Source organism: Ostrinia furnacalis, unplaced genomic scaffold (assembly GCF_004193835.3).
Source record: "Ostrinia furnacalis isolate ACB-3 unplaced genomic scaffold, ASM419383v2 OfSCF1008, whole genome shotgun sequence".
NCBI lineage: Eukaryota > Metazoa > Arthropoda > Insecta > Lepidoptera > Crambidae > Ostrinia > Ostrinia furnacalis.
The window spans coordinates 235,451-262,289 of NW_021131247.1; the positions used below are offsets into that span (position 1 = coordinate 235,451).

Here is a 26,839-nt window from a genome sequence, read left to right on the forward strand (position 1 = left end):
AAGAGATATTGAGTCGTAGGACGTTGAAATAAAACGCAAAATAGCAAATGATGGCGTAAAAAGATTAATTGTAATTGTTGTTGTGTACGTAGTATTAATGAGTCATGTGATTTGCCAATAAAATTGATTCCATCCATGTCTCACAAATAATTAGGTACCTACTTATTAGGTAATGCTGTCAGTTGTATAGTGACGTTACTATAATTTTGTTTTCTTTTTCTAGGTTTTACTATGTTTTATGCTACTTATTTGGTGACTAGCCTGCAGAATCGCTAAAATCAAGTGGCAGTGGGCGGGGCACATAGCTCGCAGAGCTAATGGCCGCTGGGACAGAAAAGTTCTCGAGTGGCGACCACGAGCTGGAAGACGTAGTGTGGGCAGGCCTCCCACTAGGTGGACCGACGATCTGGTGAAGGTCGCGGGAGGTGCCTGTCTTTGTGAAAATCCTTGGGGGAGGCCTTTGTCCAGCAGTGGACGTCATTTGGCTGAAACGACGTTGCTACTTATTTTAGCCAATTTTAAAACACACTGAGCCTTTCTCGGCCGTTTGGTGTAGTGGTTCGAAACGGACTACTACTCCGGAGGTTGCCGGTTCGATTCCCGCACAGTACAAACATTTGTGTGCATGAACATATTTATTTGTATTGGACTGGGTGTTTTTCTATGTATAATAATTAGGTATGTATGTATTTCCAAAAAAAGTATTTAAGTATGTTTATATATCCGTTGTCTAGTACCCATAGTACAAGCTTTGCTTAGTTTGGGACTAGAAGCGCAGTGTAAAATGTCCAAGGGTATTTATGCTATCGTTTTTTCATAGAAATATTACATCGAAAGTGAAAATATAGATGATGACGAATACCTATCATTATATTTATTCTGAAGTGATTGCAAACAGTGCTTTATTGATCAGACGTAAAATGATGTCACTGACATTAAGATTTTTTACCCGACTGCAAATAAGTTGGTGTTGTTTTCAGAGACCATCTGGTAATTATTGAGGGAGGCAATTATCATTACCACAAGCTACTGGACGTCCACTGCTGGACATAGGCCTCCCCCAATGATATCCACATCACCCGGTTGGCAGCAGCCTCAACCAGCGCCTTCCTGCTACCTTATGAGGTCGTCGGTCCACCTTGTGGGTGGATGTCCCATACCGGTTTTCCGGACCTTGCTGCCCCATCGATGTCAGTTCTGCGTATTATGTGCCCTGCCCATTGCCACTTCAGCTTGCTAATCCACCGGGCTATGTCAGCGACTTCGTTTATGATATTTTGTCTCTATATGTTTATGATATTGTCATTTACAGCGTTATGTTTTTGCCCACTGATAAGAGATAACCCCAGCCCACTGATAACAATATAGTCCAGATAAGATAGTAAGCAGACACCGCCATTTTGTGTACTTTTACCTGAACAAGTAAACTTGCTAGTTGCATTCGATGTGATTGTGTTTTTTTTTTGTGGATAATTGTGTTTTTTAAGGTGACTATCACTTTCATTTCCTACATTAATCATCAAGTAAAAATTATTGCCTTATCTCGTCTCAAAATATTATGTAGGTAACATAAGCTCAGAATTAGATACTTAGCTGACCCAATTATGGCACAATTTGTTTTAAAAAAATGCTCTTAGTAGGTAGGTACTTGAAAATTGTTTGTGTTGATCAAACATCAATGCCGTCTTTGTGTACAGAAGACGGCATTTATAAAGTGAACACTGTGGGATCTTATTATGTACCTATTTTGTACTACTTACTTATGTACCTTTTTGTACTACTTATGTACCTTTTTGCAAGGAAAGGGTAGTCTGATATAATGTCAACTGTATACTGCACAGTCATATACATATAATGAGAACACCCATAGCAAGTATCTACTACAAGACTACAACCTACAAACAGCAAAAGTATCACTACATGTATAAAACAAAGTCGCTTACCGCTGTTTGTCCCTATGTATGCTTAGATCTTTAAAACTACGCAACGGATTTTGATGCTGTTTTTTTAAATAGATATAGTGACTCAAGAGGAAGGCTTATAGGTATAAAACATGCATATTATAGAATAAATAAGCCGGAAAATTCCATTGCAACCGTGCGAAGCCGGGGCGGGCCGCTAGCCTTTAAGTAAATATTTTTTTGTTATAAAACCGTACGTACAAGTACTTCGAACTTTTTTTTAGTTTGTCATTCGTATCTAGGACTAGCGTCCGCCCGCGACTTCGTTCGCGTAGACCTCGTTTTACCGCCTTAGGGGTGGATTTTCGTAAAATCCGTTTTTAGCGGATGTCTACACCCTATTCTAAGAATCTACATGCCAGATTTCAAGTATGTAGGTGTTATAGTTTCTAAAATTTCGTATACATCGCTATAGGATTAATAAATTGTAATGGATCGCTGTCTAAACAACGCGATATAGTGTTAGGCTGCATTTCTGAACTAGGTATAAACTGCATGGCCAAAGTGATTTCTAAATGTTGACTTTAAATTAAAGTATTGCTTTATGAACTAATATAAATTAACGTCAGTTTAGTAATTTCAAATTCAAGCAAGTATCTACCTACCTGATAAGAACTAGGTATCTTTGAAAGATAATAATCGATGACCCAACATACAATGTTCTTTGAAAACAATGAATTATATTATTGACTTATCTTTGTTTTTCCAGGATGGCCGGGCGAGTCACATCCTGTGTTCTCATTTTTATTTTAGGTCTAAGTGGAGTTTACTCCGAAAATGGTAAGTTTAAGAGGTTTAAATGGATGGATATTTTTATTTACTTATGTAATTATTATTATAGTATTAGTAATGTCACTTTTACGCCTGTATTTTGACAAATAAAAAAGAAATAACATTAATGCAAGAATACATTTATTTTCTATCATACTCTTGGTCTGGGAGTTTAATAATTTAAAAAAATAAAAATTCATAGATTTTAGCATTTTATATATTTTTTTATATGTATATTATATGATTAGTTCGAACTAGTTACTAACGCCATCTGTTACTGAGTAGCGTAACTAAATATTTCATTTCTCTTATTTTAGAAACTGCACCAGCGGCAAGCGACTCAAGCATAGTCATGCAAACTGGCATATGCAGGAGATGTATATGCAAAGACAACAAGGTGGACTGCAGTGAGCAAGGTCTAACGAAGTTTTTCCATAAGAACGAGTGGGAAGGTTGGTTATGTTATATTCCTTGAAAAATATAAGATAAAACATGATTTATCTCAAAATGGAACTTGCATCAATCATTTTCAATCGAAACAAATGTTTTATAATAGCATTAAAATGGAATATCTTATCAAAATTAAATTTTTTCAAGCTATGAGCTTCTCCGTTGTACCTAAATAACGCCATCTACCGAGGAGTAGACGTACTAACACGTAAATTTTACTGCTTTGTTTAGCTCTTCAAGAATTCGCGCCAACAACCGTGGATATGAGCGACAATTCCTTCGAGAACATCACCGAGATTGGCAATTTGACTTCCATCGAAGTTCTGAACCTGACCCGCTGTGGAATCGAGTTTCTAGATAATGCCAGCTTCAGAGACCTGCAAAGGATGAGAGTACTGGATCTGAGTCATAACAAGCTGACTTCAAGGCTAAGCCCGCATGTTTTTGAGGTACAGACTTTGTTAATATTATGTTTATTTAGTTGGACCGACGATCTGGTGAAGGTCACAGGAGGTACCTGGATGCAAGCGGCGCAGGACCGGTCTTTGTGGAAATCCTTGGGGGAGGCCTTTGTCCAGCAGTGGACGTCTTTCGGCTGAAACGAACGAACGAACGAACGATGTTTATTTATGTATACTACCGGGATATAATTGTTTTTCATTGTCACTGTAAAATGATTGTTACCTATACAAGCGTATCATACATCTGTCAATCTCTGATAGTAGGCACAGTATTCAATGAATTTGTCATTTAACTAAATGACCAAGAGATGGCGTTACCAGCTAACTAGTTCGTAACGCCATCTGTTGGTGAGTTGAACTAAAAATACGCAAAACAATAAAATAAGTTGTGATGTTCTATTGGTTGAAACAGATCCTAATCACTTTTTTCAGGGTCGCTACTCACCTGAAAAGTACGAGCCTCTGGAATCCATGCGTGTGCTCAGTCTAGCATACAACGACATCCATTCGCTCCACCAGGATCTCTTCGAGCATTTACCAGAACTGACCGAGTTGGATCTCAGTGGGAACCCGCTGCTAACTATCGACTACCCGACCCTGGTGGCTATATCTAGCTTGCCTATGCTCAAGGTAAAGACTCATCATCATCAGGTCATATTATTATAAGCTCATGGCAGATTTATCAACTCAGAAAGGGATCAACACCGTATCGCCTTTTGCGAGGCGTTTACGTTACGGTGTGGTTGTGCGTTGCAGTATGGAGTTTCATACAAAGAAAACTGACCACCTCGAGTTGATACGGTTACGATCCCTTTCCGGGTTGATAAATGTTCGACGTCCGCAATTTCATAAGTTAGGTATGTGTAGTTGCAATTTTTTTTCTTCTGTTTAAAAGCACCTTTACAGCAGCACAGCAGATTCGTTTAGATTCTGTTTTTTAAAGCACCGCCGACCGAAACTTTCCTGTTTAGCCCGAAGATCAACTGGCAATCCAAACCTTATGTCATAAGGCATAACTTAATACCTGCCTACCTTAATACCTAAGGTATTAAGTTTGCCATGAACATGGGCGTACGTACCCAGCTTCTGGCCTAGGGGGGAAAGTCAGAATTTTCAGGTCAGATAGTTTGTCTTAGCTCCTGCAAAGCAACTTCCAAGGGGGCCGCTGCTCCCCCTGCCCCCTCCCCCTGGGTACACCCATGCTTATGAACCAATTTGTATGGCATAAATTTTAAATTAATACTAGCTGACCCGGCGAACTTTGTTCCGCCTTAATGGCAATAAATAAGCAGACTTTTTTTTTAATTTCGAACGGGATAAAAAGTATCCTATGTCCTTCTCCTGGCTCTAGACTACCTCCCTGACAATTTTCAGCTACATCGGTTCAGCCGTTCTTGAGTTATAAGTGGAGTAACTAACACGACTTTCTTTTATATATATATAAGATTACATATTCCCGACGCAGGTATTCCGCATGCGTTCCTGTCAGCTCACAGAGATCCCAGACAAATTTCTCCACACCCCCCGCTACCTCGAGCGTTTGGATCTCAGCGACAACCTCCTAAAAGCAGTCCCTCAAGAACTGGAGGAGACCAAGAACTTGCTGTACCTGAACCTCAACCAGAACCCCATTCAGGAACTGGACATGGACTCTGAGGAGTTTCCGTAAGTTTAATGATTGCTATAATTCAGATTGATGAGGAGATCCGCAGGAGAACCAAAGTAACCGACATAGCTCGCAGAATTGCTAAAATCAAGTGGCAGTGGGCGGGGCACATAGCTCGTAGAGACGATGGCCGTTGGGGCAGGAAAGTTCTCGAGTGGCGACCACGGGCTGGAAGACGTAGCGTGGGCAGGCCTCCTACTAGGTGGACCGACGATCTGGTAAAGGTCGCGGGAAGAGCCTGGATGCGGGCAGCGCAGGACCGTTCATTGTGGAAAACCTTGGGGGAGGCCTTTGTCCAGCAGTGGACGTCATTTGGTTGAAAAGAAAGAAAGAAAGAAGAAAGATAATTCAGATACACGCCCGTATTTACAAACATTACTATGAGATCTCACAGTGCGCGTGGACGCACAGGGTGACACACGAACCAATCACAGAGCTCTATTTAAAGCTCTGTGTTCGATTTGCTGCTTCACTTAAGCAAGTATCATTTGTGAATACGGGTGTTAGCATATTTCATCAAAGAATTAAGATTAATACCTAAGTTTTTTTACTCAACGAGGAAGCTAAGTGTTATGATCGTGACGTTACTATGATTGAGCTAGTGTACCTTCTTCGTCAAAGAAAGGTTAATACCAAATTTAAGTAGATTTTTTCAACCGAGGCTTCGCCGCAAATGCAGTCCAAGAGCTTTCTTGAACTGCGTCTCCTCAACTGATGAAAAATAATGATCAAGCTGAAGCGTAGGTGGAAGCGAGTTTCACCAGGAATCCTTAAGGATTGAGGTGAACCTCAGAAGATAACAGAGAGAGAATCATAAACACAGAATCTTACAGCCCACTCGTAACATCAGCATATTATTTAGCTTATCACGAGGTGTTAACAAGACTTTAATTTAGAATAATATTTAAAAAAAACACTCGTCTATTCCAGTGGCTTTCCCCGCCTGCGTAAGCTGAAGGAACTTCACATGTGTAACATGCACTCTCTAAAACGCATCGGTCCTGAAGCGTTGTCAGGGCTGGAGAACTTGGAGAAACTGCACTTGAGTTTCAACCCTCAGCTGTCTGAGTTGAGTCCCAGGGCTTTGGCCAGGCCTGATGATATCGGCGAGACGTATGATTGGCCGTTGATTTCTGAGGTACGTAGATCGAGTCTGAGGTAGGGGAGGAGTTTTGGGGATGGCCTATGTTCAGCAGTGGACGTCTTTCAGTAAATTTTACTACCTAGTAAGAGTGTTAATAAATAAAGGCTAAAGTAAAGCAATATTCCACCAGTGGGCTGAGTGTGAATTTTAGTTTTTGAACGTTTTCCGCTAGGGGCGCTGTACAATCCGTCATACATTTATTGTCATTTTTTGACGCGCTCACTAGTGAGCGCGTTTGATGAAAACAGTCACACTAGGCCCTCAGCTCGCACTAAGCGTTTCAATGACTCTTTCATAATGCAAACAGCTAAGAACTGGAATTCGCTGCCTGCTGCTGTCTTTTTCGAAGACTATAATCCGGGCCTTTTCAAGGCGAGAGTGAATAGGTACTTTCAGGGCTGATATGTACCATCCTACATTGCATCCCACTTAACACCAGGTGCGATTGTGGTCAAATACCTGCCTTGTTAAGCATAAATAAAAGTTTATATTTTCATCCACAGCTGTACCTCCAATCCAACAACCTCCCTGAGATCGACCGCCTGCTCATCTCTCGCTGGGACCTGGTCAAGGTGGTGGACGTATCAGACAACCCGTTCATGTGCGACTGCTCGACCCAGTGGATGGTGGACATGCTGGTGCCTGTGGTTGACAAGATCAGTCCCAACACTTCTAGCAGGATGGTGTAAGTTTACTTTAGACTTTTTTTTGACGCGTAGTATTTACTCCATTAAAGCATTTGCTTTTGCGTTACCACTGCCGAGGGACAGGGTGGTGTGTGGGACTACTGGAGCCCTGAAAAGGGTGCTGCTCCGTCCTGAAAAGGGATGGGGTGTACCTACTAAAACCTCGAGTCATCGCATCGTCGCGAGTATCCGACCGTAGCCTTAGACTTCGGCGAAGTTTACCTTAGATAGGTACTTTAACTTTAACTCAGCTAACTTTCTAGCATCAACACGTACTAAATGTGAAATACTGCAGAATGACTCACCAATGGCATGAACATTAACTATTATAAATTGTATCGGTCCGGATGTTTTCGTTGTCTAATACCAGAGTAAATACAAATGAGTAGGTTATCTTCATAGAAACGCACGGGCGCGGTTTGTATGTGAGCGCGCCAACACGTATGCGGCGCGCACGCACACACTGAAAAAATTTAGCGGGGATTAGCGGGGAGCCAGTCGTGGTTGCGCCGAATTTTGTCAGTGTGTGCGTGCGCACACACTGACAAAATTCGGATACATATTGGCGCGCTCACATACAAACTGCGCTCGGTGCGTTTCTATGAAGATGACCTACTCATTTGTATTTTACTCTGCTAACACAGAACATGCTTTGCTCAGTTTAGAACTATATAGATGGCGCAGTGTAAAAGTTATAATTATTTTATTATTTCCAGTTGTAACGAGCCGATCGAGATGCGAGGCCTCACGATGCAGCATCTGAACAGCATCCACCGTCACATGCGCTGCGTCGACAAATATGGACACAGACCCGAGAAGGACGGCGCCATTCTGCTGGGAACTCTCATCGGTTACACTTATTTTATTTTATTCTCGTTGTGTTGTTGTTTATGTATATTGTCGGCCGTTTGGTGAAGTGGTTCGAAACGGACTACTATTCCGGAGGTAGCGGGTTCGATTCCCGCACAGTACAAACATTTGTGTGCATGAACATATTTGTTTGTATTGCACTGGGTGTTTTCTATGTAATGTATTTACAAAAAAAAGTATTTAAGTATGTTTATATCCGTTGACTAGTACCCATAGTACAAGCTTTGCTTAGTTTGGGACTAGAAGCGCAGTGTAAAATTTATTTATTTATTTATTGTTATGTACCTACTGTGTCAATAAATTATAAATAAACTACTTGAAAAAATCGCACTGCCTAAGGCGGGATTCGAACTCACGATCTTTCGCTTGCCGGGCAACTGCTCTTCTCTGTGGTACTTCAATCAACCAAGCATCGTTTATGAATTAGGGCTTTATTATTATACTAGCTTTCCGCCCGCGGCTTCGCCCGCGTGGAATTTTGTCTGTCACAGAAAAACTTTATCGCGCGCGTCCCTGTTTCAAAAACCGGGATAAAAACTATCCTATGTTCTTTCTCGGGACTCAAACTATCTCTATGCCAAATTTCATCAAAATCGGTTGCGAGGTTTAAGCGGGAAAGCGTAACAGACAGACAGACAGACAGACAGACAGACAGACAGAGTTACTTTCGCATTTATAATATTAGTTGGGATTAGTTGGGATGTGTGGCTTTTTATTATTATTTGTGTGGCTTTACTAAATGTATGGAAGCTGGAAACATTGAATATTCGATGTTTTAGTTTTACATCGCTGCACGGACCTAGTGCCGTACAGCTTACGCTGAACTGGATGCCCTTGTCATCTTGTTTTTTTAATATTTAAGCTGTGTTTGTGTCTGTGTTGCTGACAATAAATGTTTAATTGTTGTTTTTATTTTTATTAATTTTCCTGTATCTCACCTGATTACCATCGAGGCCGAAGGTGGAAGCGAATTTATTCTGTAACCTATTATTGATACGATAGAGCTCGTGAAGCCTTTCAGGATCAGTAACCAGTTTTTCGATAACTTAATTTGGAAAATAATCGAATGGGAGATCACTTATCGTTCCCACCCTGTATAAGAAAACTTTATGCCATCGTGTATAAAGTCCGGTCGCCGAGCAGATAGAATTTCGTACAATGACCCCTAGCTACCCATCCTTATCGCTCGCGCGTAATTATATTGCTGTCGCGACTGTGCGACGGGCGACCACAGTGAGTGTGCGAACGCGCCAGCAATATAATCTTGCGCGAGCGATAAGGATAGGTAGCTTGGGTTCATTGTACGAAATTCTACAATGCTCGGGGACCGGACTTTAGCTTGATAATAATATACTAACCAAGGTATTCTTCATCCAGGTGTCCTTCTAGCAGTACCAGTAATGCTATCCCTCATGCTGCTATGGAACCGCGGTTACTTCGCCTGCATCGGTCTGAGGGGTCCTACCAGTGATTCCCGTGCGTTCTACAAGAGGGCGCCACATGACGACAACTTCATGTAGATGTCGCTTCACGCATTTTTTATAATATAGAATTAAAAATTAAGAGAAATGTAAAAAAAAGAAAGAGTGATGACAACTTCAGGTAGATACTTCAAGCGTTTTTAAAAATAGAGACAAAATTAAGGAAGTGTTTAATTAAGAGAAAAAAAATAAGTAAAACGAGAAATAAAATAAAGATGTGATTGCAAAAACTTCCAAAATATCTAGATGCTGCTTTTTATTGGTAAAGATAAAGAACATAAGTATTTAACTGATTTTTAAGGCATTTTAATGTGTGACAAAAAAGTATGATTATTTTTATTAGCCTACAGTATTTATTAATTTTCAGGGTTGTGTTAGTCCCACCTAGTTTATGTTTTGTATTCCTAGTTGTAAAGAAAATTTTATGAAATAAATATCTTCCAAAGTTATTTACAAATATGTTGACTTATTTACGTTTAGAGTAAACCACATTATACGTGAATGAAGACCCCATAATTTATGAACAATAAAATTAATCTATAGTAATTATAGTGCAACCTTTTTACACTACTTTAGTGATGGTTAATGAAAAAAAAAAACACTTTTTATTTATTACTAGCTGACCCGGCGAACTTTGTTCCGCCTTAATGGCAATAAATAAGCAGACTTTTTTTATTTCGAACGGGATAAAAAGTATCCTATGTCCTTCTCCTGGCTCTAAACTACCTCCCTGACAATTTTCAGCTAAATCGGTTCAGCCGTTCTTGAGTTATAAGTGGAGTAACTAACACGACTTTCTTTTATATATGTTATAGTCAAACCTCGAAGTTCCGGCACACCTAGGTTTGACTAGTCAATCCTCAGGTCTGACTAGAAGTCTTAGTCAAAGCCCAAACATTTCGGCCTTTGACTAAAGAATGTCAGTCAAACCTAGGAGTAACTAATTTGGTTAGGCAAACGTCGAAACTCAATTTAATGAAATCGGGGTTTGACTAGTCAAACCTCAATTAAGACTTTAAACTAAACTATACTTTATTCTGATCTCGAATTTATTGCAAAGGCGTTACGGTCGGTTCTTTAGGTGAAGGTACGAAAAACTAAAACTATTTACTGAGGTTGTTTGTCAGTGTTTCTAGACCGATCTTGAAATTACTAATTTTTAGGGTTCTGTTACCTTAAATTTGAAGGTAACAGAAGGTCCTTTATTAAGGCTTAAAGGATAAAGAGTTAAAACGGGACCCTATTACTATGACTTCGCTAAATTTTGTCTGTCACCAGGCTCGTATCTCATGAATCATTTTCAAAAGATTTAGTTTTTTATTCACTTTAAAAATAAATAAATCAATAAAATACATAAATATTTAAGGGAGGCTCCTATACAGCAAACTTTTTGCAGTTTTTTGCTCGAATTTAAATTAAAACGTAAACAGGTGAACCCTTGAAATATTCACATATTATCTACTTTAAAAATAAATCATAAAATTAAAATAAAAGAAATATTAAAAGGGGGGCTCCCATACAAGAACAGAGTCGCACGGAACCCTTCGTAAGCGAATCCGACTCGCACTTGGCCGGTTTTCTATTTGCTGTTTACTTCTGACCGAGTCTGCCAGTCGTTTCTAGGATTGACTAGGCAAAGCCCGAAGCAGATTATTTTAGTTTCGACGTTTGACTGAACAGTTTAGGCACTTCTAGGTTTGACTTAGTCAAAGGCCGAAATCAGAAATCACTTCGGGGTTTGCCTGAAGGCCTTGGTCAAACCTAGGATAAACCAGTCATTCCGCGAAGAGACTGCATATCGACCTTTGACTATGACATATATATAGATTACTAATCTTGTCTGCATTAGGTACATTGTGCTAGACAAATCCTACTAATATTTTAAATGCGAAAGTTTGTATGGATGTTTATTACTCTTTCGCGCAAAAAACTACTAAACGGATTTTGATGAAACTATACAGTGTTATTATTTATAACCCAGATTAACATATAGGCTTTAACTTATGCCGATTTTTAACACTAAATTTCACGCAGGTGAAGCCGTGGGCAAAAGCTAGTTATCTAATATTCCGTTGTGTATAATATTTTTACATAATATTTAATAAAAATTCCAAAAAAATATATAAATCTGCCAGTGTATAGTTCTGCTACTCACCCATAGATGGCGTTAACTGCGAATATTTTAGTTGATCGCGCTCATGAATATTTCGTAAACTACCAACTTTAACATCATAATTACCCGACTTCGCCAGAAGAAAGGTTATGTTTTTTGGAAAACCAGTAGGGAAACGGCCAGACCAGAGTTCCTGCCGCCAACCTAGGGCTGATTGTGCGTTGAAAGGTAGATGATTTTGTATTTTTTGTGCTTTGGCTACTTACTTAAGTATTGACTGATAACTTACATCCGTATTCACAAACTTTACTATGAGACACACACGAACCAATTACAGAGCTCTATTCAACGCTGTGCGTTCGATTTGCTGCTTCACATACTTAAGCAAGCATTGTTTGTGAATTACCTATAAAAGCATCGATCAAGTAGGTTTAACTGCACTTAAAGTAGGTTTTTCATATCTATGACCTCACTGGCAATCACAATACATGTAGGTAAGTACTTACATATTTTATACTCGTATAATATTATACATCAACAATCCCAATAATGATAGCTCGTAGGATAATGTACGATTTATCTAACTTAACTCGAAATATCAGCGAATAGGTATGCTTATCTCACCTTATCTTTGTACACACTACATTCAAGAAAATACGGATAAAAATATTCGATTTGGCAAACAATATAAACTGCAGAAGTGCCATTTCAAACGGAACATGATTTGTTTTGATTTAAGATTGTACCTACCTAAAATTTTTCTCGAACGCATACGTCACAACTTGGTTAGTGGTGGGGGTCAGACGGCGTCCGACCGTAGCACGGGAAGGTCGTGTTGGGTGCTTTGGCTAGCCAAATACTGTTGTGAAATACCGAGTAGTGTGTACAATACACTAACTGCTTTTATAATACATAGTTATTAAAATTTATTAGCGTTTAGAGTCGCTTCTCAAATTAAATTATAAATAACTTGAAAAAATCGAACTGCGGGTATAGCGAAAGGTCGTGGGTTTGGTTCGATCAATTCGATTTTTTCAAATTATTTATAATTTAAATACATAACATTTAATTAAAATACCTACTTGGATGACACAATAAAAAACTCGTGCCTACTTTATTGCATTAAAGATAGGTAAAATATATTACGATTCTTGTTGTGCATTCTTCTCGGGGCTTGGAATAAAACATGACCATATCCGAAAGTATTAGGCAAAAACTCTTCAACTAAAGTACGGACAGACATATCTGCGCAATTTTTACTCTATAGATCTTACCAAAATCGTCGTTGATAAACACTCGCTGAATTTTAAAGCATCGTGCAAAGAGGTGGGCAGTTGTGTTGTAAATTATAGTTTATTTTTATTAAAATGGATTACCGTGTGTGTGTTTTTGTGTTTATTGGATTGAGTGCGTCTTTGGGGCAAGAAGAAGAAGGTAAGTGTAATTATAGTTATCACTTATCTTAAACTAGCTGACCCGGCGAACTTTGTTCCGCCTTAATGGCAATAAATAACGGGATAAAAAGTATCCTATGTCCTTCTCCTGGCTCTAAACTACCTCCCTGACAATTTTCAGCTAAATCGGTTCTGCCGTTCTTGAGTTATAAGTGGAGTAACTAACACGACTTTCTTTTATATAATAGATTAGTCCTTGACTTATTATTAGTTATGAGGCGACCTCATAAATGTAGCAGGAAGGCGCTGCTGGATGCAGGCCACTAACAACCGGCCATTATGGAAATCATTGGTTGGGGGAAGCCTATGTTCAGAGTGGACGTCTTATGGCAATTATAAGCTGGACAGACGACCTCATAAAGGTAGCAGGAAGGCGCTGCTGGATGCAGGCCGCTACCAACCGGTCATTATAGAAATCATTGAAGCCTATGTTCAGCAGTGGACGTTAAAAGGCTGATATATTATTATGATGATGATGATAAGGAATTGAAGGTGAATGTAAAACATAATAATTAACCGCCTCTGTGGTCTAGTGGTAAGACCACCTGCTTCAGACGCAGAGGTCCCGGGTTCGATTCCCAGATTTTTCTGTTAGGTTTGGTTGTTGGTAGGGCTTGTTCTAAGTCCGGCTGGCTAGCTACCACCATCTTACCTAAATCTGTCGCCATAACAGTAATGTTAACAGCATTGTTGTGTTCCGGCAGTTAGAGGTAAGATAGCCAGTTCCTCCGTGGTTGAGGATTCCGGGTGAAGCTCGCTTCCACCTTCGGCCTGATCATCACTTACCATCAGGTGAGATACAGGCCAAGAGCTTTCTCGTTGTGGATAAAAAAAAACATGATGCTATTAGTTATGATGCTCGTTTCTCTCAACTCAATGTTGTCCACTGCTGGACAAAGGCCTCCCCCAAGGATTTCCTCAACGACCGGTCCTGGGCTGCCCGCATCCAGGTGCTTCCCGCAACCTTCACCAGGTCATCGGTCCACCTAGTGGGAGGCCTACCTTTCAGTCTGGCTGTGGTCGCCACTTGAGAACTTTTCTGTATAAGTATAGGGACAGGAATCGGTTCAGTAGTTTTTCTGAATCCTGAAAATACACATTTTCAATATTTATGTTTTCAACTTTATGCGTCAATATCTTTAAGAGTAGTTAATAAATTTCGATGATCTTTAGATCAAAATCTCTTGAAGTTTCCTGAAAATTTCATATTGTAAAATGTCATGGTGGTCATGGTTAAACTGGATGGTTATCCTGGAAAACATATTTCTTGAGACTGTTACTTAGTACTCACTCAATACTTAATTCTTTATTGCATCCATAATACAATCTTCTTCTTATCGTGTCGACAACAAACCTACAGTGTCAGCCAAAAACTCCGCTACAAGAGTGGCGTTGTCAGCAGCATTCATAAATCCTCTTGCGTGCAGTTGCTCGGGCACACAGGGCACGACATCATGTGCTTCGTCGACTGGGGAACAAAACGGCATCTGCACTCCAAGTTTGAAGTATTTAAAGTCATTTAAACCGGCTTTAATATATTCGTATCTAACTAAGATTACTAGCTCACATAAAGTTCGAAATCAAAATCAAATATGCCATTGCAATGTGCACTCGCTTTCATAACAAGGTACAAATTCCTAAGGAGGATGTCCCGACGCGAACCGAGAAGTGTAGACAGACGCTTCGTGTTCAAACTTCGGAGCACTTCGAGCCCTTTGAATCGGGCGCAAATACATACCGGCAATTTTCGGAAGTTGGTCGAAGCGAAGTGAATTAAGTGTCCACACTATCTATTGCCGCAGTTACACTATGCGCCAAATTAATCTAGACATAGTTTAGTCTTTAGTGTAAACGCGCACTTCAGTTAGTTTCGCCGTGCGTCGCCCATACTTCGGTATTTCTCGCATAGTGTAACTGCGTCAGTATGACTGAACTTTGGTCAATTTCGCGAGAATTAGAGTAGTAGTAGAATAGTAGTAGAGTATTGTAGAAATGTAACACTGTTTAATAAGGGAGGGTCTAGTCTGCGACCGCCCATCGATATGGCGCACTATGAACCAAAAGCCCAATCTAGCTGGACAAAAAGGGTCATCGCATAGGATCTTACATTCGTTTAGCAAAAACGATAGCTTAATAACCAGAGGTAACGATTCAGTCATTATTTTTAGCAACTATCCTCTGATAATTTAGTAATTTTAAGACGAACTTGAACAAGTAAGTATTTTACGATCAAATTATTCACTTTCTTGAGGTTGATATATCAGTGTCTCTTGATTAATTCTAATACAATTGTGAAATTTTTTGTTATGGATCGTGAAGTAGAAGGTACGTATTACATATTAAACCAAAAAAATATTCCTAAAGCCTATTAATTAATTAAGATACATGTAGAAATAAAATGAAAATTCGTATTTTTTCACGTTTTTCTGTATTTGCGAGACCAGGAACTACATGTCCCCTCATGTCCCTGGGCTGGATTTTTTATATGAAGTAGACACATAATTATGTGAGCTTCAAAAAATAGTAGGTTGTAGACAGCACACTGAAGCACAACTTAGATTTTTTTGCAGAAAACGTAGTGGCGGTGACGCGAAGCGAGTTTTATTACGTATGGTTAAAACACACAAAAACAATACAATTTCAGGACTATTCGATTATTTCTTAGCTAGATAAGACTAAAAAGAGGTTATGGAGTGTTGTTTAAGAAACATTATAAAGAATTTAGTCAGATTAGCTCAAAATTAGGCGAAAAATGGGTTCAGTTTGGTAAAATTCGGGACGATTTTGTGACAAGGCCGATTGGTGTTGAATGGCTGAATGGTGAAAACTTCAAATTGATACACGTATTTTGCATCCATCTACGTCAGAAAGTCAATCTAGTACTTCAAGTCCTGGTCGCCCAAACATTGACTTCGTCCAAGGCGCGTTCAAAACAAAAAGAAGACGCAACGAGTTGACGATGTATTTAAGTCCTGCAGTACCTACTGACGATTTGGTAATGGCCGGCCAGGTATTGTTATAGTTTTATTTAATTTACATTATCTATTAACCAGCTGTGCTCGCGTCTTTGTATGCGTAAAAATAGTTAGAATACTTAATACTTCCCGTTTTTGCAAAAAAATTCTTTACTGCTCCACCCCTACTGGCTGTAGGGTGTTATATCGACTAATGCCTTTCTTGATAAAAGGGCTATCCAATACAAAAATAATTTTCCAAATGGGGCTGTAGCTTAGTTCCTGAAATTAGCGCGTTTAACCAAACAAACAAGGTTTTCAGCTTTGTAATTTTCAGTATAGAAAGCCATCTTTAAAAGTACTTAGCCTTAGGTTTAGCATTATACCTTATTACTTTTACAGAACTAATGCAAGGATGTTAAAATGTCAAGCACCAGTATAAAAAAACAATAATTTACCTTAACTAACAAGTCCAGTTTAACTAGACCTCCATACACGTATAAAATGTTTATTAAAGGGGGTCAGCTTATGCTGGTTTTTAGTAGTTTTTTTATCATTATTTAAAAGCTTTCTGTTCATTTTTTTAACATATTATGTCAAAGTAAGAGTTTTTAAAGCGTTTAGTACCTATTCCAAGCCTTAAATAATTTTGTCCAGCTAGATTGGCCTTTTGGTTCACAGTGTGGCGACTGAACCACAACCGTGCGGAAGATAACTCCTACTTCAGAACACAGATGGCGCTGTGCCGATTTGATTCACGATATCATTTGATTTTTTCTAAATAAATAAGTAGATACCACTGTAGTTAACATCTTAAGACTGAAAATGAGGTAATATATATTTAGGTTATACAATGTAATTAAGTTGTTGTTACTACTACTGTAAGGCACTCGTAATTTGTACAATTTTTGTAAGGAGGTCATCTTAGTATGATCTCCTGAATTGATTCATAGTTTTCTTTTAGCTAATGGTTATTGGAATCTATTGTCACTATTTTCAAGTTTATCTAGCCGTGTTAAATACAAACATTGTTTTTAAAACGGTTTTTAAATAATGCTGAATTTGAGAATACTCGTGGTGCGAATGAAATTCTTTGTTAATCCTGAAGATATTTTATTTTTGACAATTACTATATCACATGTATTAAAATTACTAGCTTTTCACCCGCGTGAAATTTAGTTTGTCACAGATCGTCGTAAATTATAGCTTATAAATGTTATTCTGGGTTATAAACAATAATACTGTAAAGTTTTCATCAAAATCCGTTCTGTAGTTTTTGTGTGAAAGAGTAATAAACATGTTGACATCCGTACAAACTTTCGCCTTTATAATATTAGTAAGAAGTAGGATAAAGCTTGAATTAATACTAAATTTTAATGTAAATCTTAAATTTTTATATCTATCCATTTCATTTTATTAAATTATTTAAATAAAATATATTAAAACACGTTTATTAATAAAAAAAAACGGAATGTCTCCTGTTCCACGGAGACGGTCTCTGAACATCCCGTTTGCAGTGTCCCGCAAAAAACCGGTCCGTTCAAGATTGGATTTAATTTTTAAATACGCACTTGTGTGTTTCACGACACCAGTGTTACCGGAACCTGCAGTACAATTACTGAATCCAGCTGAACTGGATTGATGTGGGAAAGAGCCCTTAGGGGAGGGCCCCGCTGTTCTTTGTCAAGGGCACTAAGCTAAATAAGCTTGTGTTACGAGTGGGTTCACCACAATAGTTAAGCGAGGGATTCGAACCCGCGTTCCTCGGATCTCGAGTCGGCCACTCCGACCCCTTCACCGTTGGGCTATCGTGGCTCTATCTTTATAATATTACACTAGCGGCCGCCCGGCCCGCGACTTCGTACGGGTGGATCCCGTTTTACCCCCTTAGGGGTGGAGTTTCGTAAAATCCTTTCTTAGCTGATGCCTACGTCATAACATCTACCTGCATGCCAAATTTCAGCCCGATCCGTCCAGTGGTTTGGGCTGTGCGTTGATAGATCACTATGTCAGTCAGTCAGTCACCTTTGAGTTATATGTATTATACACTCGGCATCAAATTAATCGCACCTCCCACAACAAGCACTTTCTCAAACGTATGCATCCCCACTTCCCACCAACATTGGTTCCATTTGAAAGCCTAGTTCTAAACTTCATTTCATTAAAGGAAAGGTTTTTACCCCAAAAATGTGTTTTTAGAAGGATCCAGAGTCACTTCTTAAAAAAATTGGTAGTTACGCTTGAGCCAACTTTTATGGCTATAAAATTGGGATTAATCGCTATCCATCTGTTAAAAAGGACACGTAAGATCATTACTTATTTGGTTTTATAAAATTATAACCACAAAAACTGATCTAATTGATCCCAGAGGTGAGGCCTTTTTTCAAGTCACATTTATGGTACCTGTTCATTGTTTATAAAAAAAAAAATGTGTTTTTCTTTAAGTTTATTTATTGGGCTTTCAAATAACACCAATATTGTTGGGGCACCATGATTGTGTCAGAAGAAAATCTTTAAAGTTCGTGTCGCGGAAGGTGCGATTTATTTGATGTTGACTATATTTAGATTATGCTGAATAAGTGTACTTATTCTTATATTCTCTCTTTCAGTGATACCACTAAGTGCAGCCCCAGTGGAGGTCACACCAGTGGTGTGCTCGGTCTGCGAGTGTGCTGGGACTGTCATTGACTGCTCCAGCAGGGGCCTAAAGGAGACTCTTAGTCAGGAAGCGTGGGCAGGTACCTAAGCCAGGGTTTCCCATTTTTTTTTGCCAAGGAACCCTAATAGATTATACTTTTCCTAGCGGAACCCCCGTACTACTCCGCCCGCACGCCCTGCCCCTCACTTGTGCGTAAACAAGTCGGTGCGAGCGAACAACGTCGGTCACGAAACGTGGGATAATATTTTTTACGGAACCCTTGCGGCCATTCCACGGAACCCCAGAGTTCTGCGGACCACCTTTCGGGAACCGCTGACCTAAGCGAACTGGCTTATTCCACTATTCCCCGTTGACAATCCCGTCAACGGGGATTAGTGAACTTTTTGTTCATTAATGGAGATTAATGAACTTTTTAGTTCATTAATCCCCATTATATTAGGATTTTATTTTTAACGTATTATTTTTTTCTTCTTACAGGAATGAAATCCTTAAATGTTACTGAAATCAACCTAAGTGGTAACTACATAGAAACTCTTGCTCAAGTTCAAATTGAGCTCCCTATAGAAGTGTTCAATAGCTCCAATAGCAATATCGAAAGGGTGGACGATAGATGCTTCAAATACTTACCGAATCTCACCACCATTGATTTAAGTGGGAACAAGCTGACGAGTATTGATCAAGGTGTCTTACAGGTATGAATAATTGTCATAGAATTAGATTATAACATCTAGATCATTGGTTACTAAAGAAGGGGCCGATATAATACTAAGTAATCCCAAAAAACGGTATTATTCATAATCTCATCCCATCCCAACTAATATTATAAATGCGAAAGTAACTCTGTCTGTCTGTCTGTCTGTCTGTTACGCTTTCCCGCTTAAACCTCGCAACCGATTTTGATGAAATTTGGCATATAGAGATAGTTTGAGTCCCGGGAAAGAACATAGGATAGTTTTTATCTCGGTTTTTGAAACAGGGACGCGCGCGTTAAAGTTTTTCTGTGACAGACAAAATTCTACGCGGGCGAAGCCGCGGGCGGAAAGCTAGTTTCATCTATAAAACATTAGTCACATTTCAAAATTGTTATCAAACGCGGATGGGAGACCGGAATACCTGGTATTATTTATAAAATTATCGATAAAACTTAACATAGTAAGAAATAAATCTAAAATATGTGTACTTGATAAGAACATTGATTAGTCAAATATTAATCGCTATGATAATTATTTTTATACACAAAACCTTTGTATAAAATCACAAACCGTAAGGCCCAGAACACACGGTGAAACGCAACTGCAACGAAACTGCAACTTCTAGTTACTTTTGAGTTGCATCTAAGTTTCTGCCATAGCATCCGTTGAGAAACCACACATGACGCGACCAATTAGAACTTTTAGTTTCGTTGCAGTCGCGTTTCACCGTCTGTTTTGGGCCTAATGACTGAATCTTGAATGAACTACTTTACTGTGGTATCTAATCTTGGATTTCATCGAAATATATTTGTTTTTTTTTTGATAAAATATACCTTATGTAATAATAATCTGATTGTATACATGCCAGACGCAAGTTACCGTACCATCCCTACATTGTCGACATTCCACCAGCAGACTCGTTTATAATGCGAACAGCTAGGGACTGGAATTCGCTGCCTGCTGCTGTCTTTTCTGAACATTAAAATCCGGGCCTTTTCAAGGCGAGAGTGAATAGGCACTTACAGGGTAGATATGTACCATCCTAGACTGCACCAGGTGCAATTGCGGTCAAATATATTTAAAAAATAACCGTCTTTCAGGGCCTGTTAATCGCAGAAGAGCACAGGGTCAGGGTCTTCAAGAAAATGAGATATTTAAATCTAGCGGACAATGAGCTCCATACACTACCGAAGGATGCGTTCTACTTCATGCAAGAGCTGACTTTTTTGGATCTGAGCGGGAATCCCCTGGGTATTATTGACCAGGTTGTGATGGGAGCGTTGAGCGATTTGACGCTTTTGAAGGTACGTTTAAACTTTTAAAGCATTCATAACATCGACTGTCTGTGAAGCTACTTGCTCGCATGCCACCGACAAGATTCTAGGCAATTCGTTTCAGATAAATGACGTCCACTGCTGGACAAAAGTCTCCCCCCAAGGATTTCCATAACGATCGGTCCTGCGCTGTCCGCATAAAAGTGTTATCCGCAACTTTTAGCAGATCGTCGGTCCCCCTAACGGGAGGCCCACCTATTGGTCTTCGGATCGTAGTCCGTAGTAGGTAGCTATCCGAGAAAATTAAAGGCCATCGGAGATTGATGGAAAAATGTTGCTTGGTAGCTCAATAGTGAAAATACCAAGCGAAAATCTCGGTGGTCCCCCACTCCCACCAAAGACAGTCGATTTATTTCAGGTGAAAATTATATTCTAGTAATATTTACCACATTTTATAGATCATTAATGCCCGTTTTCACCATCAATCCCTAATTTTTAAGTAGGTAATTCCTATGTAAACAAAATTCCTGTTTTTACCATTGGTTTTTACAGAGTGATTTGGCAGGTACAAAAGTCACTTATTTTCAGTGAAATTTTATTTATTTTCAACCGACTTCAAAAAAGGAGAAGGTTCTCAATTCGACCCGTATGTTTTTTTTTTTCTATGTTTGTTACGCGATAACTCCGCCAATTATGAACCGATTTGAACAAATCTTTTTTCGGCGTATAGGTAATACCTCAAGGGTGGTCCCATTTAAATTTAATAATAGAAAAAACAACCCCCAAGGGTGGAAAATTGGGGATGAACTTTTTTATACGCAATATCTCCGCCGATTATAAATCAATTTGAACGATTATTTTTTTGTTGAATAGGTATTATCAAAAGGGTGGTTTCATGCGAATTTGAAGAAAATATTTCACCCCCAAGGGTGGAAAATTGGGGATGAACTTTTTTATACGCAATATTTTTAATTTTTAGTTTTTTTTTGTGTTCACGCATTTGAAGTCGGTTTTATTTTTTTTAAAAGTTAATTATTTTACCATAGGGGCCACTTAAACATTAGGTATTGATGGTGAAAACCTTAATTATTTCAATTACCATTTCATGATTCATTTCACCAGGAACCAGAGTTCCTCGAATCTCGAATCCGCCAGTCAGACACCTTCTCCGTTGGGCTATTGTAACCTCGATGTCGCTAATAAAATTTTATGATACTATACTAGCGGCCGCCCGCGTCTTCATTGAATACGCGTGGATCCCGGTTTCCTCCCTTAGGGGTTGAATTTTGCAAAATCCTGTCTTAGTGAGCACCTACGTTCTAAAAGAAACCCCCATGCAAAATTTGAGACTTCTAGCACTTGTAGTTTCTGAGATTTCATGATGAGTGAGTCAGTCAATCAGTGACCTTTCACTTTTAATATAGATTATTTATGTTCGATACGATGTCCCCAGGAGTTTCGCCTCAGAGGCTGTGAGCTAGAGACGCTCCCTGCGGGTCTCCTGCGAAGGCAGCGCCGCCTAGAGCGTCTGGACATCAGCGACAATATGTTCAAGACCGTGCCTGACGCGTTGGCTGAAGCCACCAACCTCATCTACTTGGATTTTGACAAGAATTCCTTGACGGAAATCAGTGAACAGACGTAGGTATACGAAATACTTGATTATTTACAGCGTATAATAAGAACCCACAAGGTGGACCGACCGATGATAAAGGTAGCAGGAAGGCGCTGGACGCAGGCCGCTACCAATCGATCAACGTGGAGATCATTGGGGGAGGCCTATGTTCAGCAGTGGACGTCCTATGTCTGAAATGATGATAATGAGAATAAGATCCCCATTCTTGCCGTGGACGTTGTAAAGGCGACAGTGAAAGTCAGGCCTCCTCAACCCGTCTGGCCAGCGCGGGGAGTGTCGGCCAAATCCTCCATTTGCCTCTGGTAAATTAAGATGGCATTCCTCCTGCAGTGGAGACTATATCACTTAATGATGATAATGATGATTCATTTGTTGCAGTCCCCTACCTAAAACAAGACTCAACGCACTACTTCTATCGTTTGCCGGTTTGCTTTTACCACTGAGCTTTTACCTTTCAGTGACCAGTCCACTGAGCAATCAAAGAAAATACTGCCCCGATTTGATGTAACAGGCTCACAATGATCATAGAAAATACACGGGACTATTCCCACCTCTCGTTCCCACCGCTGCTTCTGTGTAGCCAGAATCTACTTAAACTGTCATTGGACCCGCAACGAAATTAATCAGAAGAACAAGGAGTGCGAAGTTAATGTTGGCTACCTAAGTAAACTCCGACAAACTTTACTTCGACATTACGTTACTCCGACATTTCTGAATATCGACATGACTTTACTTCGACACTACACTACTCCGACAAAGGATATTCGCCTTTGTCTAAGTAGTGTAGTGTCGAAGTAAAGTCATGTCGATATTCAGTAGTGTCGGAGTAACGTAATGTCGAAGTAACGTTTGTCGGAGTTCAGTTTTTGAGCCGTTAATGTTATCAAGATCATAGAAAATACAAATCCTAATTTTGTGGTTAATCATCATTATCATCTCAGCCATAGGACGTCCAATGCTGAACATAGGCCTCCCCCAATGCTTTCCATGTTGCCCGGTTGGTAGCTGCCTGCGTCCAGCGCTTTCCTGCTATCTTATGATGTCGTCGGTCCACCTGTGTTGTTTATGACTGAATAATCATAGATAATAAACCTTAATTGAATTCCAGTGCAATATCCAAGCTGACCAAACTGCAAGAGCTTCGGATATGCCGTAATACGAAGCTACGGTCTATCGGTGTGAACGCACTAGGAGGTCTGGAGAGCCTGGTCACCCTGTGGATATGTAACAACCCTCGACTCAGCGTGATCGATGACGACTTCCTTACCTGGGAAGACGACGAGGATGTTGAGAGACGACCTTCTTTGAAAGAGGTAGGATAATAGCACCCAGTCACTTTTTTACCCACGCGGCAACGTAGGTTTCTATAAGCCTCAGAATCTAGACTTCTAAATAGACTCGCCATGCTGTAAAAACTCGATGGCACGGCCACAATGTCTTTTTCCAGGGTCCATTCTTCATATTTTATCAATACCAATACTTCAAAATCAGCTCAGGGGTCTAAGCGACCAACGGGACTATTCACACCTCTCGTTCCCACCGCTGCAACTCCTGTGTAGCCAGATCTTGACCGGCAATAACCCAACCAGTGAAGGTCAAGTTTATCCCTGGGGTTTAAACTGTCATTGGGCCCGCAACGAAATTAATCAGAAGAACATAGGAGGAGTTCGAAGTTATGGTTCAACTTCCCTCCATTGCAAAGCGGATGACAGTGGGTCTAGACAAAGTGCAAATTATAATCGCAAACCAGTCGAAAAGTGGTCGAAAAGCCCCTTTTTTGTATGGAGTTTTGACGGATTCGATTTTCGATTCGATCAAAAAGTGCGTTTTGTCTAAGGGGGCAGGTGACAATTACAAAGATTTAGTGGCGTAGGCGAGCAACCCAAAAACCGCAATTTATTTCGCTTTATTTATCAAAATTATTTTCTAAATTCCAGCTATACCTGTACAACAACAACATCACAGAGATCGACTCTGACTTCCTATTCAGATGGGATCAGCTCCAGAAGATGGACTTCAGCGATAACCCTTACACCTGCGACTGTCATACCCAGTGGATGGTGGATGTACTGGTCCCGTTCATCATCAACAATGGCGGCTCAGCTGGTGATATGATGTGAGTGAGCTACATAGCTTTCTATGGTGAGCTACATTATAACACAAGCTTCTGAGCTATACAGGGTGGAAACGATGTGAGATTATTTCTAAATTGTACAAGATATCGAAAAATCGGTTACTTATCCTGAAAGTGCTTCCCAAGCTCTAGTAAACGGTATCAATAATAGGTTACAGAATAAACTGGATCTATTTGAAAATTCAATGTTTCCAGGTCCCATACATTTAGTACAGCCACTGAGTTCTGTGGGACTGGGTACTACCTACAACCTATTCAGAGGCAAATAAATATATTCGCTTCTATTCCGTGTGTTGACCTTTGAAAAAGAGGCTGACAATATAGTGACTGAGTTTCTTGCGCTGCTTCTTCTCAGCACTGGCCCATTTATTGTCCTGAAGCAGTGGTAGGGTTAATACTGGGACGTATAAAAGTGCTTTTTTAAAGCCTATTTGCAGAAATAAATGAGTTTTATGAGAGTTGCAACAAGAATAAGAATAAGAATAAGAAATTTATTCATAATGTTCATTACATGTCAAATTTTCAATATATTTTCTTATTAATAATAAACAATTGCAGTATTAATAAGAAAGAAATACACATCATGTCCAAATAAATTAATAATACAAATAGAATTAATGTCAATTAAATGTCAAAATAAATAGTGTCAATAATAATTAAATTCCAAACAGTTCGTCAATTTTATAGAACGCCTGCTCGATCAACCACTTTTTTAATTGAAAGAAAGAATGGAATGATACCGCTTCTTTCACTATTTTAGGCAATCGGTTGCATAGAAATAGAATACCCCCATAATAACTATCAAATTCTATTCCAGTTGTAATAAGCCACAAGAGCTTCGGGGCCTGTCATTCGCTCATCTCCACCAGAACAGTAAAACCCTCACGTGCGTGGAGTCAGAGAACATAGCGACCACGGCTGGGCCTGCTGACATAGCCATCATATTGGGAGTCATGATCGGTAAGTGTTCATCAACATCATCATCATCATCTCAGCCATAGGACGTCCACTGCTGAACATAGGCCTCCCCCAATGCTTTCCATGTTTCCCGGTTGGTAGCGTAAGTGTTATTTCTAACAAAACTTTATTACTCACTAGCGGCCGCCCGCGACTTCGTATTCGTACATACGCGTGGACTCCGTTTTATACCCTTAGGGGTTGAATTTTACAAAAGCCCGTCTTAGTGAGCACCTACGTCCTAATCATCATCATCATCTTTTCAGCCATAGGAAGTCCACTGCTGAATAGGCAGGCTGGGTGAATATCAACAACATCGTTTTTTGCCTAATTCCGGTGGCGAATTTTAATTTCCACTTTCCAAAACTTTTTTGTGGCAGAAATAATAGTAAATAACTTGTATTATTCAATCATATGGTAGAGATCAAAAGATTATTAATACGAGGGCGGCACTGAAAATTTCGGGAATCAAGGAAGTGAAACAACATTACTATTTAAAAATGTATTTATTGCTTTTTAAAGTATTCTCCGCGAAATTTGACACATTTTTCCATACACGAAACCAATCATTGAAGCAACCATTGCATTCGGAAGTTTGGGTCTCCAAAATGGCCGTTTTGTAGGCTTCCACAGCTTCTTCAGGTGATGAAAATCTCTGACCACGCAATTTATTCTTTATTTTAGGGAAAGTATAGAAATCATTAGGGCTTAGGTCGGGGCTGTACTCGCTAAAGACCATGCGAACTGGAGATTAAGTATGAAGATATTTCTAGATCTATACCAGCTACTGAACTAACACATTACATATTTGTGACAGGGTAATTTAACGGAAAACTATACAAACCTAGCGATAATGAGCTAAATGAAAGTAGTACAATTAAGAAACGGAGGACTGATAAGATGCCAGAACTGTAAAAGCGTACTGAGCTGCACCCTAATAGTACTGCAAAAATCAAAATGTAGTAATCATTTTTAGACGAACAGGCAATTTAATCACATGTGCATTCTCCGATCACCACACAGCTTATGACCGCAGTCTATGAAGGAACACTATCTGAGGTCGCGATCCTCATCAGTGAGGGACCGAGGAAGAAGAAGAAGAAGTCATCACCGAAATAGAAGAATGCCGAATAAAAGATGCTCAAAAGATGTCGACTGATGAAGCCTAAGCCACGACCAGTGCCAATCCAGCTCCAAAATCCCACGAATTTTCATCTCGAGTGGCAGAATAGATTGCAACCTACGAGACTAGGGAAATTTTAGCTGTTTCAGGACTAGTCTCATCTGTTTTTAAGATTCTGCTTAGTATCGATGTATAAATAGCTATCTAAGTCCTCACGCTGATACAAAGTGTATTATAGAGACGATTTTTTGTAATAAATCGAAATTATGTATTTGCGAGGACCAAATTGAATATACCAACATGAATAACGAGGATAGCGGAACCATTTTGGTAAATGCCTAAGCTGCTAGGAG

The 26,839-nt window shown here is 39.5% G+C and overlaps 2 protein-coding genes across 2 annotated transcripts; both read left to right on the forward strand.

Moving 5' to 3' along the window:
* Window positions 1–1,378: 1,378 nt before the first annotated feature.
* Window positions 1,379–9,824, forward strand: LOC114350936 (leucine-rich repeat neuronal protein 1). Its single transcript, XM_028301902.1, has 10 exons — window positions 1,379–1,487; window positions 2,671–2,741; window positions 3,050–3,184; window positions 3,414–3,631; window positions 4,076–4,273; window positions 5,109–5,308; window positions 6,240–6,447; window positions 6,957–7,138; window positions 7,856–7,989; window positions 9,387–9,824. The coding sequence occupies exons 2-10, from the start codon at window positions 2,672–2,674 to the stop codon at window positions 9,527–9,529; spliced, it is 1,488 nt and encodes a 495-aa protein (XP_028157703.1). The 5' UTR covers window positions 1,379–1,487; window position 2,671; the 3' UTR covers window positions 9,530–9,824.
* Window positions 9,825–12,882: 3,058 nt separating this feature from the next.
* Window positions 12,883–25,428, forward strand: LOC114350941 (slit homolog 3 protein). Its single transcript, XM_028301907.1, has 8 exons — window positions 12,883–13,037; window positions 18,621–18,749; window positions 19,148–19,362; window positions 20,463–20,666; window positions 22,090–22,277; window positions 23,381–23,585; window positions 24,210–24,388; window positions 25,224–25,428. Exons 1-8 carry the CDS (start codon window positions 12,971–12,973, stop codon window positions 25,405–25,407), a joined length of 1,371 nt encoding a protein of 456 aa, XP_028157708.1. The 5' UTR covers window positions 12,883–12,970; the 3' UTR covers window positions 25,408–25,428.
* Window positions 25,429–26,839: the final 1,411 nt, after the last annotated feature.